Genomic DNA, 19127 nt, shown 5'->3' on the forward strand with positions numbered 1-19127 from the left:
AAACACCAAAGCGAAAAGTGATATTTATGCAGATATTTATATTTTTGCAGAGGAAATAAAGTCAGGACTTGACATTTAGTGCAAAGATGGGTTTACTTTGCTACTCAAATCTTTGCCACTTCTGCAGATTTATCCCCTGCCCATTCTCTTCTAGTAGTCAAGAGCATCTGTAAAGCACCCTTTTAGAAAGAGATTTGAACCTCATGAAGTAAAGGCACAGCTCTGGGAATTGGTTGATTGCTGAGAAAGTGGCCTTCTCACTTGTCAATAGCAGGTTATCACTCCAAGGCACTGGCATCCTCCTCACTCAGCTTTTATTGGGACTAAGGTAACTCAGTGGGGAATTTCACACTGATTTGAGAGGGAAACTGGAAGTAAAGTAAAATTGAATTATGTTCTTGAGATTTATCTTTATGAGTAGACATGCTTTGTGCACACTCCTAAACAGGAGATTTCATTCTTCTCTGGATTTCACTGCAACAAGTTGTCTAGATAGTGTTAGGAATATTGATGAAAGTACTAGCAGAATTAACACAGAGCTGTTTTGGGGTTCAGCTTAGTAACTGGATATGATCTGTGTGTTTTGAAGGTTCATGTAATGCTGACTTCCTCTAAAAAGGGAGCTCGAAATGGAAACTCCCAGTACAGAATTGGACGTATAAACTGTGAAATGGCAGGAGCGGTATTCTCTCCCCAACACCCTCCCACCCATCTTACTGAGTTCTAGATCCAATTTAAAAACAAGACAAATATCTTTCTGTCTCTTAATACAGTAAATTGATTTAACCATACTATGCTTCCTTTATTTTGTCTCTCATCAGTAATACCAAAATGTTACTTGACACTAATTGGCATCCTTGTTGGCAGAACCAGCAGAAAGACTCTTGACTGAACAGGAATGGAGAATAAAACATTTCCTGCCCTAAAGGCAATCTTTTGTTAGCTGTATTGTTTGATATATACAATATGGAATAAAATAATCTTGCTATATTATTCTTATGGAGTATTTATTACCCTACCTAATGCAATGGAAAGTAACAGAAATAGTTGCATCAGGTTGCCAATCTCAATAGTAATTTTCCAGCCACAACTGAATTATGCAATTTATTTTTACTGATGCTGACTTTCATTTCAATTACTCAGAGAAGCTGTATTCTGCAGCTGAGGCACTGTATTCAAAACAGCTTCCTGACACATTTATCTTCTCTTTAATTGGTCAGACACAAACCAGGTTTCACACAGGAAACAAACACTGATGATAATTTTAAAAAGGAAAACAGTGGTTTAAGAGGAATTGTATAAATGCTGTAAAAGTATAAAATGTTTCAGTTTAAAAGTAATCTTCCTGATCTCTTTGGGCCTGTGTAACTACATATACTTCCCCTGCCATATATGAAAACGATGAAATGTACTTAAGTGCTGAATTGCTTCCTTCCAGAATCCCACTGGCGCACACAAATTGTAACCCATAAACCACCACTTTTGCAAATAGGGCCCAGATGTCCTTTCCTATGGACTGGTACCCCCAGGTAATATGGAATAAAAAAAATGTAAGTACCAGGGAATTGTGCACTGTATATTTCTTGAAGACTTGTGTTGGCAGTGTAATTGCCAGTAGTTTACTCTGCTTTTGTGAACACTGACGGCCTTCAACCAGAATACAGGAATAAAAGCTGTGGGAAGAATTTTACACAAGGTGATGCACATACAATAAGGGCAGGGACAAAAGGTGCACAGAACACATTTCTTAGCTGTAGAAAAGCCCATTTCTAGTATGGTGAGGTATGTAGAACTTGGTAATATTAACAGATAAAACTTTCTTCCAGGAGACTGGATCTATCTTAGTTCTTCTTTATATGGGAATGGTGGGGCAGATTAGCTACTGTGATCAAAATTCACAGGCAGCAAGAGGAGAAGGAAGTTCTCTGCCAGCTCCAGGGTAGATCAGACCAAACAAGGATGGGCTGGGAGCAGGCAGAGGTCAGCATGAGCATCCACACCGTCAGAGCCCTTTCTCAGTTTGGAAAACAGAGATACTGATGTCCAAGGATGAAAGAGGGTATCTGCAGAGCTGGTTTTGAAATAATTTTTGTCTCATACTTGCTTATGGTATTTGCTGCAGAACTTATCCTGCAATTGCAGCCCCAGCTGCAAAGCACCACTGACATGACAGACTGAGTACTCCTGTCCTCCTCCAAGGGCTCGTTGGAAGCCTGGGGGATAGAGAAACATCCACATGCCTTGCAGAAATTTTTACAGTCTGAAATCTCCAGTGATAAATACTTTCAATTTTAAAATCTGGTTAATACTGTTAAGAGGAACCTATGCTTTCTTAGGATAGCACGTGCGTGTTGCAAGGTGAATACTTGCATGTCTCTGTGGCAGCGACCAAATCATATAAGATTTAGAAATACTTTCAATATATTGTGGAGTATAAACGCACAGTGGTTGCCCTCTATTGCAGATCCTATGGCATGTACCACCAGTTGGGCCTGTGAGAAATGCGGATCTGAGCAGCAGCACTCATCTTCCCATGCTAGATCACATTCTGACTCTTTTACTTTGTTATTTTCCAAGCTGCTGCTGACTCTCAAGTCCATGTGCTTGGTGGTATTTCCCTCCTGACATCCCTCCAGCACCTTCCCTGCAGTGACCACAGCATGGTTCAACATGAAGTGTTTTGTATGGCTGTTCACTCTACTCCAGGGGGTTGGGATGCAGATTCCCAGACTGAGACCAGCAGAATAGATGTGATGAGTTCTCAAAAGGCTTTGCTTTCCTGAAAAAGTCTCTTTTGGAGATGAAGCTAGCAGCTATCTTCTTTGACATATGCGGTCCACCTAGACTTCAGTAAAGCCTTTGACAGTGTTTCCCACAGCACTCTCCTGGAAAAACTGTGTTCCCATTGTGTGGGTATGTGCACTTTCCAGTGGGTAAAAAACTGGCTGGATGACCCAGCTCAGAGTGTTCCCCAGGGCTCAATATCAGAGCTAGTCCTGTTTAATATCTTTATCAGTGATCTGGATGAGGGTATCAAGGGCAACGTCAGCGAGTTCACAGATGACACTAAGTTGGTTGGGAGTGTTGATCCGATGGAGGGTAGGAAGACTCTGCAAATGGATCTGGACAGGCTGGATCAATGGGCTGAGGCCAGTGGTATGAGATCCAGCAAGGCCAAGTGCCAGGTCCTGCACTTGGGTCACAAGGCAATGCTACAGGCTGGGGGAACAGTAGTGGGAAAGCTGCCCAGGGAAAGCCCCTGTGGGTGCTGGTCAACAGCGACTGAACATGAGCCAGCAGTGTGCCCACGTGGCCAAGAAAGCCAGTGGCATCCTGGCTTGTGTTGGAAATAGCGTGACCAGCAGGACCTGGGCAGTGGTGAGGCCGCACCTCCAATCGTGTGTTCAGTTCCAGGCCCCTCACTACAAGATGGATATTGAGGTGCTGAAGTGTGTCCAGAAAAGGGCAGTGGAGCTGGTGAAGGGTCTGGAGCACAAGTCTGATGAGAACCAGCTGAGGGAGCTGGAAATGTACAGCCTGGAGGCTCGGGGGGACCTCATCACTCTCTACAACTGCCTGAAAGGAGGCTGTGGCCAGGTGGGGATCGGCCTGTTCTCCCAGATAACAAGCGACAGGGCAAGAGGAAAAGGCCTCAGATTGCACCAGGGGAAGTTTAGGTTGGATACTGGGAAAAATTTCTTCATGTAAAGGGTTGTCAAGCATTGGAAGAGGCTACCCAGGGAAGTGCTGGAGTCACCACCCCTGGAGGTGTTTAGAAGATGTGGAGATGTCGCACTTAGGGACATGGTTTCGTGGTGGACTTGGCAGTGCTGAGTTAATGGTTGAACTTGATGATCTTAGAGGTCTTTTCCAACCTAAAGGATTATATGATTTTATCAGCGCTAGGATTTTATGATGGTAGTGTTAGATACTGGATGTGAATGTCACTGAATTATTGCTATGGGTCAGAACCAACTCACTGTCCATGTTGCTGTGGGTATGTGGGGATGGACTGGGCCTAGACCTGCAGGTACATAGTAAGGCCTGCCTTACCAAATGAGGCTTGCTGAGAGCACGTGGTGTCACTGAAGGCCCTGTAGCCAGGCTATCAGTCAAGGCAAACCTGCCTGGTAGCCTGCCCACACCATGCCCCTGCAGCCTTTGACTGGCTACAGCTCATCTCACTCTGGTCTGGAAGGCACTGGCCAGATATCCTACCTGGGAGGGAAAACCAAACTGTATAAATACACAAGACTCCACCTGAGCTTGCTCTCTCTTCTCTCCTGCAACCTGAACCATGTGAACCATCAGATCTTGTCAGTAACTGTTTTTCCTTTTCTTACTCTCTCTTTTCTCCTGCTGTCTGCACCATGTGAATCCTCAAATCTTGTCGGTAACCATTTTTCTTTCCTTTCTCACCTCTCTTTCTTCTCTTATTCTTTACTTTTTCAATGTTTTCTTCTTTTACTCTTTTCCCTCTCTCGTGGGTAACTTAAAGCCAATGGATTGTGTTTTACTGAAGATGATATATTGATTATTTGCAATAGGTGTATTCTGTGGAATGCATCTTTGTAATGAGTGCTTTAGTGAAATATTTTTTCTTGGTTGTATTTTACTCCTGTAAAACCTTTTGCCAAAATATAATTTTTCTCACTAGGTTAAAAGAATTTCTCTTAGAGAAGTGTGTGTGTGATGTTTTCTCCGGAAGCAAATGTGAGGTTATAACAAACCAAAAGGCTTTTTAAAAGTCTTAAATAAAATGTAACCATTCTGGGCAGCTTATGGTTTTAAGTCTGGAGTGTAACAGGTAGTAAATATGCAGTAAGATGTCTTAGGCATGATATCAGTATTTTCTGCCCCCATCCTCCTCTAAAACACCTCAACTTTATAAGTTTTATTGAGGTAATTGCACTTGACCAGACCTGGTGTGTTCAAGGCAGACACATGTTCTGCTGGCTTAGCACAGAAGCAGGTGTTTATAATCTCTCAAGAGTTAATCTTTTATCAGCAAATGACTTTCAGAGATGAAAACAAACACTTTGTAGTGACTTAGTGAGAACAGTAAATATTGACACATGCTATCTCCATGTCTCTGCAGAGAAGTCCTATACATATATTTAATTTTCCCTATTGTTTGCAAGAACTCTGTACCTTTATACAACAACATTTCCTTTATGAAGATGGTCAGTGCATTAACTTTTAAGTATCAAGACACATGATGCAGCTGAAAGTTCGTTATAATTGTGGAAATAGATTAAGTATCTAACAAAGTATTATTTCTCTTGCTTTTGCTGAAAAGCTTTCCCTCTTTTCTATAATTGCCGTAAATAATGAACTATGTGCTGTAATATTTACCTTAGATGTCCAACTGCTGATATTTCATACTTTGTAAGTGAAAACTTGCCATATACGTGAAATACCACTTCTTTGTTAATTCAAGATTTCTCTTTGGAACCCCTTTCTTGGAAATACCAACTGCATGTAGCAATTTATAAGTATCATTGAACCATACATAAATCCTTGACTTAATTTGTCATAGATTTTCTCTCCAAAATTAACACATATATTTTTTAATATAATTTTTCTAGTTGATCTCACTCCTGGATTGTATCAGCTGTTGGATATATCCGAGATTTCATTGTGCTGCAAATTATAGCACATCACATTTTTACAGGTGATGCCTTGCTATATCTCAGTAAATCACAAGCCTTCAGTTAGTCTTTGAAGTCCTGCAACACAACTTTGTTTTTATTATATGCTCAGTTCCCCCTGTGCTGACACCATGCAGAATCACTCAGTTGTTTGTGTGGCAGTTCTTCCCTAGCAGTTCCCAGACACAAGAACAGTAACCTCACCCACAGTAATTCATCTGCTTGTGCTAAATTTGGAGACCACTTTGCATATTTTTCATGATTTTGCCCTTGTAGGAAAGTCAAAGAATAAGAACTTCATATGTAATTTTATAATCTCCCAGCTTCTTTGTCTGTCAGCTTCTTGTTGTGCTCTTCTTGCAGTTGTCTTTATCTACAGCAGGAATGGGTTTTGGTTTTGAAAGAGCCACATGCTCTATGTTTTATGTAAATAACATACGAAGACTTCTTTTCCTATTAACTACTGAATTCTATTTTTCTGACAGAGAATGGGTTTCAGTTTTTAACAGCTGCAACAAAAAGAAAGATACCCAGATGGGCCTTTTCATCTTCTGCTTTCCTTGCCACAGACTGTACTTTCCATACTTTATTTGGAAGCAAAGAAAAGCTGTTGGCTATGTTCTGTACACTTGCTAAATTGAAGATGATAAATCCTCATATACACACTGAAAAGACTGCTGAAATGCATGTGGTTCAACACTGGATTTTCATGCTAGAGCAGGTAATATGTATTTGAAAATAGATCACAAATAAGTGGCAAACTGACTAAAAAGACAAAATGTGTATAGAAACACTTATCCGCATAACTATTTTAAGGCAGCCAAACTGAAATGTTAATGTGCTGAGCAGAACATACCACTTTAATAAGAGTGGGATACTCTGAATTTCAGTTCCCAAGGAACTTTTTACACTTTTCTATTGTAATTTTGATGCTTTAAAGACAGTGCATGTGAATATACCACAGTTCATTGAAACAGCTCAGAGAACATGGTTCCTAATTATAGCACAATGTTTTTTTCTGGGCCTCCTTACAGTTCCAGGACCTACTTATTTCTGGACATGGTTATTGGCTTCACCCTTACTAGGATGAGCTGAAACAGCTCTCTGGATTTTGTATTTCAGGGCTGGGACCTGTCTTGCAATTTTGTATGAGAGGATTGGTGGAAACAAGAGTAGTTCAAGCTTAGATCCATTGTCTGTTCAAAGTGAACTCCTTGCAATCCAAACGAGAAAACATACGATTTCGTACAGCTGCACTGCTGAAAGTTTAACACACCAGTTGAATACATTCACAGGTGGGCTTATCTACAGTCTGCGTAGCATATCAACATTCATAAAAGGTGGAAATGCAAGTGTTGTATTCGTATGGTGCTGGGAATCCAAGACCCAAGACCCAGGGCACTGTGCTCACTGAACATCTGTAGTCTCTCTCCCTGGATTTGTGGGAGCTCCAAGCAGGTGGAATTCATCAGTGTGTAAAAGGAAACTAATCTGAATAGGTGCCATTATTAAAATGCATTTGCTGTGCCAGATTAGCAGAAAAACAGGAAGGCTTTGAGAGGAATGGGAAAAACATTGTCCAGTGGCAAATAAAGTACCAGTGACTCTCCTCCACCCACATGTGTGTCAGTGCAAGGCAGGAGTGGATGAGGGATGGTGCAGGAGTGGGAGGTTTGTGTGGCAGAGGTGTGGACGTGGAGCTGAGTCAGGGCTGGCTGAAAGCCGCGCCGTCACCCTGGCAGGTCTCAGCAGCTGGTCAGTGTTTGCCAAGCCTGTGGACTTGCCATCGCTCTGTGGAAACCAAAGTGGACACACACTTCCACCATTTCTCTGGCAAGGGACCAAAACTGGACTGGCCAAAGGCCTGAGGCACAGAAGAGACAGGCTCAGCAAACTGTGTGCTATCCACAGAGAGAGGCATTTTTTTAAGGAACTAGTATTTTATAGTGTTGATTTGTTTCCTTCCCTTTTCAACACTGGTTCTGCTTTGGAGAGGGGAGTGAGGAAGCAAAATGACATGGAGCAGGAGCCAGACCCTTCCCTGGGCAACTTTGGGTTCTGGTGGGAGCAGCTCAGGCAATGCCTTCATTCAGATAACCCAGCAGGCCTCTGTAAGTCCCTGCAGCCCTCCAGTGTATGTCTCATCATCCTGCATTTGTTTTTGGTATGACATCAACTCTTTTGGGGCAATATCCTGCCACTCCAGAGGTCAAAACTGGTATGGTCATCTGTGACTTGCTATATGAAAGTGCAGACTATTGCAGCCAGTAGTAGTGAAAGTCCAAAATAATCTCCTGCAGCTTTGAACTAGGTTTCACATAATTTTAATAGAGGAAACTACCTCATTAAAAGGATAAAGTGTACTTCTGAATAGACTGGATCTGGTGCCTTGTGGAGCAAAAGGCTTGGAAATATATTGTACGCTGCTGAAAAGATTCAGTGCTGCCTTTGTCTTTAAATGGTGAAAGATACGACATATCCATGCTGAAAACTCGATACAGTCTGTTCATGCTTTTATAACCTCTTCCTCTTAACCCTAGCACAAGCACACTCTCACACAAACAGGCACACACTTCAGTGTGTCCTCTGCTCTCTCGAGAAAAGCTGCTCATCTGGCTCCTTGGGGAACTTTGATCTCCTCCTCACTGCTCCCTCAACATGGAACAGCCTTTCCCCAGCTCCAGCCACAAGCTTGCTTGGTGACAGCGTTGTTTCTGGGGACGTGCAAAGCAGCTGGAGTGCATCACTGGATGTGGCCTACTGGGGACTGCAGCTTTCAGCTGGTAGAAAGCATTAATCACTGCGGTGGAGATGTACACAGATTATCAGTGCTAAAAGTCATGGGGAATTGAAGTGGTGGGAGGGATTTAGGGAAAAAGCCAGTTATGAAAATGGCCTGATTTTTAAGGCATGAGTCATACCATTTATTAAAACAGGCTTTTGTACTTTCTAAAGCCTCCTCAGTTCTCTGAAATCGATGTAAAGCTAATATTTCTATCTCTGCTGTGCATCAGCCTCCTTGAAAAAGTGGAAAAGAAAAGCCTGTTTGAGCTACAAGCAGATCCTAGGATTTTATGTCAGAATCAGAAGCTGAAAGAAGATTTGCATGGATGTTGCTATTTATATTTTGTGTATCTAAACAGAAACTGTGAAGCAGCCAGGCACAAGAAGCACCAAAGCTGCAACATTAAGTGCTCCTGATCAGAGAAGATCCAAAATAAATATTGTGATTTTTCTTGTCTTAACAATAATGTAAATGGGGAATGACCAGATAAAATCCTTGCCAATGAAATTTTCAAACTCTAGGGACAGATGAGACAGTAAACTCTATTAATTAAATAGTCATTACCCCAGAAGAGATGTATTTTTGTGTAATTAATGGTGTAACTAGAAGGCGATACACCCAGGAAATGAGAATACAGGCTCTACTAGTTGCTGTGAAGCAGTGCTGTGCGGGAAAAGAGGATATACAGAACACAAATTTCCCATTTTATGCTACTTGTGCATTACAGTTGTAGTAACTGTGAGCCTGAGATGTACAAAAAGGACAACAGCAAGTAATAGAAGGGGATTGAGGTTGTAACTGTGGACATGCAGTTCTGGTAGGTGGATTTTTAGGAAAGATAAAGAAATTCTGAAGAGGACTCAAGGAAGGCTAAAAAAAGGTCAGAATTTAAGGGGTGTTATTTATTCAGTTGATAAAAAATGTGTTTGAGAGTTGGCTTCATTTCTTCACAGACTTCTTTGCAAAGATTTACGACCAGATCTTATGTAACTTTCTGATGAAGGTGTGACAAAATCCAGGGATTAGCAGCTAAAGTTGAACAAATTCAGCATTGAGTAAAATCGTTATTGCCTGGCAGGGAAAGTAACTGAAGGCTTGAAGAGCTCGTAAGGGGAAGAGTAAAGTGGTCATTACAGACTACTATAAGGTGCAAGTAAACTAAACTTTTTGTAAGATTTAAAGATAGTTTTTAAACTCGGTTTCTGGGAGAAATTTTGTGGTCTGTGTGTGTATGTGGGAGATTAGACTGGTGGGCTGTGACAGTACCTCCACAGTTTGATATCGGTGACTGTGACTTAGTGTTGGTGCCTTTCCCTCCAGGACCATAAATGCTCCTGTGCACTTTTATGATTTTGGTGGTTGCCAGTCGCCACAGTTTTACTTTACTCTCCTTGGTACATTTCTTTTTATTGCATAAGGGTGCACATTGTAACACGGACATGTTGCCACATGAACAGCAGTGAATTAAACTGGAACAAGAAACATGAAGTCACCCCACCTTGCTCTTTGCATCACCCTCATAATGTACAAATACAGGTCCTGACACTGGTCAGCCACAGCCTGACTGTTTAAGACAAATTGGAATGTGTGCCAGTTTGTTTTTCTATGCTGTATTATGAAGAGCAGTGAACTAATTCAGGAGTAGTTACGTCAATCCCTATCTGGGGGCAGCAGCTTCCAGGAGAGGTACAGACACCTGGAGCAAGAGCCTTGTCAAGTGCCACAAGTTTATCTGCTACTGCATCTGAGTCAACACCCAGAGGTAACAATCTCTAAAGGACTTTTAAAGAAACCCTCTTGAGAAAGTCTGTGGAACCCTCTCAGCATTCTGCCATCAGTTTGGAGAAGTTTTTCACTCCCACTCTTATCTGCTGTTTGCAGCAAAACGCGGGATGCTGAAGCGGTTGAGCTGAGCACCCGTGCCTGCATCTGCACCTCTCACCTGGCAACTACTAAGCGCAACAAAACCAACCTTCTGTGTGTGCTCTGCTTCTGGCACTCACATAGTTGTGATTTATCAAGGACAAGGGCATGTGCAGCTTCTCCTGGCCCCTGCTGAAACTCAGCTACAGCACCTGAGGAGAACTTCAGAGGCAGCCAACATCTATGTCTGCTGCCCCCTCCTCAGTCTCTTTCTTCTGACCCATGCTCTGGAAATCCCTTTTTCCACACCCTTACAGATACACTTATGCTTAGTCAGAATCACAGCCTGGACATTTCATTACAAATCAAGAATAAGTCAGATGACTAAAAAAAAACCCCAAGGGGCACAGTAATAATTTTGGTGAGAGATTTTATTTGATGATGTATGCAGAAGGAGGCTGTTTGAGCTATACTACTCCTGTTTATATTTCTAGCTTCTTCTTATATATGCAAAAAGTTACATGGTGCTACAAACATGTTATTTGCTCAAACTGAGGATGCTGTATCACCCTCACATGAAATGTGAACTATCCTTAGAAATGAGGAATTAAACTATGAAAGTCAATGAGCGCTCCAGATTCTGTATACAGGCTACTTGTCTTAAGCATTCTGGCTGCAAATCCTTTGCTGTGAAAAGCATACAAAAATATTCTCCAACACACCAGTCACTGGTCTTACCTTTTCCACTTGCATTCATTTATTGTATAAAAATTAGCCTTTCTTGGACTAAAATAGATAACAGCAGAGATTAATTACTTCAATGGAAAACCTAAGCTTTGCTATTTCGAGTATATAAATATTACAATATTTCAGTCAAAACAAGTATTGTTATTCTAAAATATGTTCAGTAGCTTGACATAAAAATGTTTACCTTATCTAGTTCATGGTCAGTAATTCCTGAATTTCAGAATGTTTTGTGGTGTCTGCAGCACGAGTGTGTGTTGATCTCTGATTATCATAATTTCTGAGGACTGTCAGAGTACTTCAGTTAATGACACAAACAACAGAATAATTTTATTTAGAAACCATAGTGTCATAATATTTAACTTGAATCATAAACCATACTGATATTTCTTATACTGCAAGTGGCTGGCTACACTAATCCTGTCTTTTAATATTATGAATCGCAGTAGTGCTGAATAAGTAGAATTTGCCTTTTTAAGATTAGGATGGCCTCAAAAAGAAAAGGGTTTTTTGTATTTAAATTTGGTTATCCTAATAACGTGGTAGAATATTGCTAGATATTGCTACTTTTACTTATTGTGTCAGTGATCTTAAAATAAGACTGGTAGCTGTGAACACCTACGTACTAACTCTGCCTCTGATAGCAAATCCTTTTGGGGATGTAGGCAAATTTCCAAATCTCTCCTCCTCTATTTCCTTTCTTCAAAAATAGTGACTATTAGTAAGCATTGTTCAATAGTATTGCATACTATATGTATCCAAAATGAGGAGCAGAGCAGCAGCGTGTGCCTGCAATAATTAACATGTCAGGACACAGTAACAAATTGCTTCCAATGTTAAATTGGACTGGCAAAGCCATTTTGCTTATGGAGGATGCATGTGGCTGATCTGGGGACACAACAGTTTCAGCACGAAAGTGAAGCAGACAAAAGCCAAGCGGCCCTGGCTCTTCCAAAGATCTTCGACAGAACTAGGTGATCTAGGGTTAGGGGTCTTTTGTGTAGATGGTACTTGAGAAATTGCAGCTTGGCTGACTGGCATGACCTTTCTATTTTCTTAATGAAAAAACATAGCATTTCAGAATCCTAAGGGATGCCTTACAGCCTATGCCATGCTGGAGGACTCTGGGGCAGATGATCTGTGTGGCAGTTTGGGCACAAGCATGTGCTTGTGTTCAGAAAGTTCCTGTGTCTTGATTATTCCTTATGTCCCAAAGGCAGAAGTCCATTTGTACAGACAGTGGACTCCCTGACAGTGATCCAGACAGGCAAGAGACATGCTGCTTTGCGAGGTGGGTAAATGATCTGACCTCATATGGCAGTTTCTGCATCCATACAGAAGACTGGGCCCTGAGAATCATGTCTACGACTGGAGTCTTCCTTATTGTCTGGGTGACTTGGCATCCCTGGGGAAGGTGACTGGACTTTTTCCTCTTTGAGGTTATTTCTTCAGCTCACAGGCATCAAATGACATTCTGGCAGTTTATGTCTAAATACAGCCTGTTTTGCAAGGTTGTCATGTGTGTGGTATAGTTCGGTGGGGCCTATGGAGAGCAACCTGAGACACAGGGAGGTGTTAAGAAGGGATGAGAGCAAGAAAGACTCTGTTGGGGAGGGGAATGAAAGGAAGGCAAGCCAGTAGGTCTCCAGGCTCTGAGTCCTGTGTACCTTGGACTTTGCTGCCTTTGGACCTCATGTGTTGGGCAGAGCAAAGAGCAAGGCAGAAGTTCAGTATCTGCAGTAGGAGGCCAGATGAGTAAATTATGTATGTACTCATAGGCTTGACTGACCTCAGTGCATACCTGTGTTGTTTTTTACACTTTACATACAATTACCTATAGCCCACCAGTTCTTATGATTCAGTATTGGAAGAAATGCAGTTTATAAACTAGGTAAATCCAAAATCTAGATCCTTCATGGTAAAGGTCAACTGTAGGAATTGATTTCTCTGTAACATGATCACAGAAGCTATGTGAAGATGGAGAAAATGCTGCCCAAACACCTACTGCAGCTATTAACATGCTGCAGTACTAATGCAGGTAGTACTCCAGAGGGCTTTCCTGGGGTCAGACCCTGCAAGAGTCAGAGCACTTCCAGGACCTGGCACAGAGCTCCATCCACAACTGTTGCATTTTATATCGCTGTGAAGATGCAGCATCAGTGGCAGCAAACACACAGACATTATGGCAATGCTTCACTCTGTGGGTAGGCTCGGTGCTCCTGCTCTGACACCAGCAGCCTGGGATTTGCTCTCAGTGCCAAAACAGGTTGCAATTAAGACTTTTGTTCATTATGTAAGAAATGATTTTTGGCCAGCTGCCTGTTCTCGAACCTCGTGTATCCGTGTGAAGGGGGGAAGTGGCCTGCAGGAAATGTCTGGGACATGATGTCTGTGGTGAACAAGACAAGAGGAAATACACAGGTCTTGCTTTTTTTGCTGCTCTATGGCTTTGAACAAGGTAGTTGGAAAGAGCTCCCAGGAGCTGCCTTGTACTGATGAATTTACACAAAAATCAACGTAAAGTGCTAAGTGTGGTGTTTATTGACCAGTAGCAGCAAACAGCACACAGAGGAAGCACATATGGGGGTGCACCACTATTCAGTTGGGCATGGGGAGATAAAGTACTTCTATTTCCACTTGACAATAAGAAGTATGTGTCATTAATCAAGGTAGTGTAAAAGATTCCTCTCAGCACTGACCACTACAATTCCTACTTTGTTATTGCTATAAAAGTGTGTATATTGAAGCCACCTGTGTGAAGCTCCCCACCTTCCTCCTCTTTCTGAGTCTGCAGAGGGGAAGAGGAGAGCTCTGAGTGTTGCTTCTTTACAGCAAGGCCTGTAGTGCACGTGTTGCAGATAGATATGCTCTGATTTCAATCCTACCAGGCATACACTTTCTATCCATTTCTTTTCTTAGTGTCCAACAAGCACCATTTCATGGACAGCAACTTGCTCTATCAGTGCAGAATGAACTTTCGCCGGCGGCGGCGATTAATGGAGCTCCTCACTGAGAAATCCCGCTTGATGCCTGAAAGCCATGACAGCCCGTTCTGCCTGCGCAAACAGAACCATGACAACAGAAAACACACCAGTTTTCTCTCAGGTAACTCCTGTCACTGTTCGAAGAAAAGAGCAGGGCTGGTATTATGTGTCCCTCTTCATAGGGATTGTCCATTCCCTCAAGTTACCAAATCTTTAACTCCCTGGGGTATAACTGTATCAATATCATTTCAGATGCTGATCAGAATTTGGTATCCATGAACAACCAGAACAGGGTAAAATCCCCCAAGCCCAAAGTAATTTGTTATACATTCTATGTGGAGTTTTCAAGAAGAGTTAAAGTGAGGAGAAGGGGCCCTGCAGCATTATGTACAGCAATATCTAGTAAGAACTGAAAGGAGTAAAACTGGAAAAACTTAGTTCCCTACATTGCAATGCCTCTTAGAAGACACTGCAATAGGAGCAGTTCAGCCATCCTGTTAGCTACCACATTACACTCATGCAGTGACTCTTCTATATAGGACACACTGGCCCTTTCCAGTGCTGTCAATGAAAGCTTGTATTGTTGCTGTTGTTTCAAAGAAACCAGGGAAATGGTTTAATAACTGATACCAGTTCCCTTTCCCTCTGTATTTTCTCTCTGTTTGTAGTGAGTCCCACCAAGGAGATAAAGATCGTGTCAGCAGTGCGAAGGAGCAGCATGAGCAGCTGTGGCAGCAGCGGGTACTTCAGCAGCAGCCCAACTCTCAGCAGCAGTCCCCCCGTGCTCTGCAACCCCAAATCTGGTGAGCACCAGGATCACTTACAATGCACAGGAGCCAGGGTGCAGACATCTGTTTGGGGAGAATGCCCAGCATCACACTTAAGCTTATGTTTTCAAGAACACATAAAAATTCACAGTGTCACAGGTTTTGTAGGCCAGAAGGGACTAGCTTGAAGTCTCATCTTCTAGCTTGAAGTCCTGCTGAACACAAGCCAGACGTCTGCCTCCAGTTATATCTGTGTCAAGTCCATAATTGTGGTTTGAGCTGCAGTTTATCTCTTAGGAGGACATGCAGTCAGAGGCCTAGATTTGCCTCTTCATTGCCAAGCTCTGAACCAATTCAAATCTCCTCATAGAGACATTCCTTTGGTGCAAGTCAGAGGAGAGTTTAACTATCCAGTGACTGCTTGAGCTGCTCTGAAATAACACCACTGAGAAAACAGAAGCCTCTAAAAAAAGAAGAGAGGCAGCATTGTTTCAGCCTGTCAGGGACCACTTTAGCATTTTTGTTTGTTTAAGTTTTACATTGGTCTGTTTTGAAAGGTAAAAGTAGTGTTGAAGCTTATTTTCCTTTTGAAAGGATTTCCTATTCCAGCCGGAAGGTTAAACACACCCATTCTTCCACAATTCACTTAAAATTGTTTCTTACTGTACATCTGGGAAGAGGAAAACAGAACAAGATAGATATTGTTTCAGCCTCTCTGTTTCCCTCAGAAACAGCCACAAATTTCAAAGCAAGATCCCTTCTGCCCTTTGAGCTCCTTATTATTTCAAATTTGCCGTGTCTCTGCTGGTGCTGTGGGGAGTACTGTGCAATGGGGTAAGGCTTCAGTGGATACGTGTAATCTTTGCTTTCAGAGGGGTGCTGGCATTTGAAGTGATTACTAGAGAGTGCCTCAAGCACTAGATGAATGCTGTTCTAAACATTGACCATTCACTTCAGAGAGGAGTGAACTAAAGTGCATTTCATTCCTGCTGTGCAGAGTGGCCATCAAAAAGGGAAACATATTTATAGGGATATTTTCCTTCTCTCTCCTTTTAGCACATGTCCTTCCCTCTCCTTAGCCTCTGCTGGGAATTCAGTATGAAGCTCTTAATTAAAAAAATTGAAAGGACTCAGTAGGAGAGTATGCTCAGAAGCCATAACTCCCTACAGCAGACCGGGAAATGCTGTCAGTGCTAGTGGTCTTTGCATCTTTGGGCTGTTGGGCATTCAGCACCACCTTCCAGTATGCTTATCCGTACAGGCAAGGAGCTTGCCTCTGTGTGAAGAGTGCCACATTATCATGCTTTGGTAGAATATCTCTCAGGTATACTTGCTCAGAAATGCTCTACTAGGTTTTGTATGGGAAGCTCTTTGTCCCCAGCACATTAATTACATCCTGGAGGATTTTCTGGGACAGATAAAACAGCATTCGTGCACTGTCCCTAGATGTGTGTGTTATCTGAAGTACGCCAACTATTCAGTTCATTTATGGTTCTGATTTTATATGAAGTGTCAACCCATGAGTAGTGAGAACAAGTTTATTTTAATGCAGCTGATTACACAACACTGGAAGAAAAAGGATAGGCTGATATTGCTCTTGCATGAATTCTTTATTTTTTTTAAAGAAGTATTCCCTTAGGACTCATTTTCAAACTCTGAATAGCTTTAACAGACTCATATTTGAAAGAAGACAGCAATGGGTTTATAAACAGACTGATCCTTAGGAATTATACAATTACTGGCAGTGTAGGGTTATTTCTCCCGTAGCGCAAGTACAAGTCCACACGTCAGCTCACATAGGTTAACATAAGGCTGTCAGATGTAAATGTTGCAAGGAATTCTTAATCCTCTGCTGGACTATAAAGCAATTTTGTTCACAAATAGTTTCCTGCTATCCAGACACAGAATGTATCTCTGAACTACGTGCTAATAAACACAAGGCAGAGGTACATTTATTGTCAGATGAATTCTCTTGCAGGCAAACACTTCAAAAACACCCAGGTCGTGACTTGACCAATCATGTAGAAAACCAATCATCAAACAAAAAAGTATTTCTGGAGGTATAATGGAGGGAGGCACATAAGGGAGACCTGCACGGATGATTTATCTGATTCTGACTTGTTAAATGAGCACAATCATTCAGGTTTTTTTACGTTGACCAGACATGCTCTGCAATGTGTAACATTGGCTAAATGACAGTTTGTCAAAATCCATGGGAAAATTAAAAAAAAAAAAAGGTATTGATTTGTATGCTAGAATTCTCCCTGCTCTAATGCATGCCATTAAGAAACCCAAGAATGTTTTCAAATACCATCTGTGGGAAATTTTGCATCCCACCTGTAACTGAAAAGATAGACATCATCAAAATTATTTATCACTAAAAGAAAACAGCCATCATTTTAAGGGCGAAGCAGGCCAGTAGGATGAACAATATATATCTTTATGTCATTCTCTGTCTTGTGAAGCATTTATAGACAGATAAAAAATGGTATTAATTTGATTTGTCAAAACTTTAAATTTACTTTTTTGAGAGGAAAGTTATCCCGTTACATAGCAATGCAATGGGGATTCACCTGCATAAACTTGCTGGTATTTCCTTTCATGTAAAATCCCAGATAGCTATAGGTTACCTAGTCTGTCCCTGGACAAGATTGAGTTATAGGTCTGTGCCTACAACTGCAGAAATCTCTTGAGATAATTGCTGACACAACCAGGATTTTCCTGTTACTTAAGTCTGTGATTCAAACCCAACTCAGATGAAATAGCAGAGAGCACCCAACAAGCACACAGCAAGCCGGGAAGAATCACAGCTCCATGCCAGGAAGATTTCAACACTGGACACAGGAAAAGACACTTTTGACGTTTGTGATAATGTTTAGGGGATTTTAATTGCAGACAACAAAGTCTGTTGGCTAAATGCCCCAATTTTCCAAAGATCTCATCATTTATACTCATTCTGCAGGCTTTTCCTTGTTCTCTTATTACTTTCAAGCAAGTCTGCAAGAACTGAAAGCATGTCTGGGAAATGGGACCAAAAAGATTTGTATCCCAACACTGTATCTTATTTATTAGGAGAAACTCCAGAGGAATGGTTATATTTAATATTCATTTCTATACCTTCACAGTATTAAAGAGACCTGTGACTGCTGATGAGCTCTTAATGCCTGGAGCCCCATATGTGAGAAAAACTTTCACGGTATGTCTCCAGTATTTTTCTTTATTTTCTGCATGCTGTATGCATTAGGCAGTCCAAACAGACATTTTCTGATGGGATAATTAGAGCTTATTTGCATTTGCTGAGGTTTGTACTTTAAAATCCCAAACTCCGTTATCAGTACTTCCACACATTTCAGGTCTGATTCTGCACTTGTTTATCCTGTCTTTATGCCAATGTGGTACTGCTGACTTAAAAGGAGTGTAAAATTACATAAAGCCAATAACATCTGTATAATACAAACTCATCTAGACTTTGTGTTCCTGATAATACTCTGTGCTCTGCAGGAGTGGATCACCTACCCAAAACAAAGTTTTCTACCAGGGTCTTTCTACGTGATGTGACAGAAATTTGACTCATATACACTTTTAGAGCCTTTCTGTAAAGACATTTTTGAACTTAGTCATTGGAAGCATTTCTTTTTACAGCCTCCTAGTTCAACAAAAAAAGTTCATGGAAAGCAAGAGGAATAATTTGGGTAGAACCTTTCTCATGAGTGACATAGCAGCCTGTAGGCTACGTCCTCTACTATGTGTTTGAAGTATAGAGATGTTGAAATGATGTCTTGGACCGTTTATATGTTGTCCCCTTGAATTTCATGGAGCTGCCTGAAAGTTATCATGTGCTTCTCTTCTCTTTCCAGATCGTCGGGGACGCGGTGGGCTGGGGCTTTGTGGTGCGGGGGAGCAAGCCCTGCCACATCCAGGCTGTGGACCCCAGTGGGCCAGCAGCTGCAGCTGGGATGAAGGTTGGTTTTCAAAGTGGAATGACTTCCCAGGGGAATTTGTCGTGCACAGTGAAGGTCTGGGCTGCCTGTTCTTGGGGAGGGAGAGGTGCTTTTGTTTCCAGCGTTGAGTGCCTTTGTCTCAGTTGTAGGCATTTGTGCACAGTGAGTTCTGCTGCCTTTCAACCCATTCTGTCCTTGGGATTCTTGAAGTCTCTTTTTCACATGAAACTTATTTATCCTTTCCAAGTTTCTTTCTTGACCCTTTCTCTTTTTGGGGCAGGTTTTTTTTCAGTTGGTTTTGGTGGGGGGGGTGTTTTGGTTTTTTTGGTTGATTTTTTAAATTTTATTATCATGTTTTTTCAACTCTGCACAATTTTAGCATCCCTTTTTAC

At 41.7% G+C, this 19127-nt stretch overlaps 1 protein-coding gene across 1 annotated transcript in view; it reads left to right on the top strand.

Annotated features, from left to right (window-relative positions):
• The window catches only part of DEPTOR (DEP domain containing MTOR interacting protein), a 74593-nt gene that overhangs the window by 36416 nt on the left and 19050 nt on the right, over positions 1-19127 (top strand). The window contains exons 6-9 of the mRNA XM_051778497.1: positions 13963-14148; positions 14696-14830; positions 17920-17990; positions 18652-18756. Of these exons, the coding sequence (XP_051634457.1) occupies positions 13963-14148; positions 14696-14830; positions 17920-17990; positions 18652-18756 (497 nt within the window). The remainder of the gene's footprint in view (positions 1-13962; positions 14149-14695; positions 14831-17919; positions 17991-18651; positions 18757-19127) is intronic.

The sequence above is a fragment of the Manacus candei genome, unplaced genomic scaffold (genome assembly GCF_025592945.1).
Source record: "Manacus candei isolate 608988 ecotype Guabito, Panama unplaced genomic scaffold, ASM2559294v1 h1tg000013l, whole genome shotgun sequence".
Taxonomy (NCBI): domain Eukaryota; kingdom Metazoa; phylum Chordata; class Aves; order Passeriformes; family Pipridae; genus Manacus; species Manacus candei.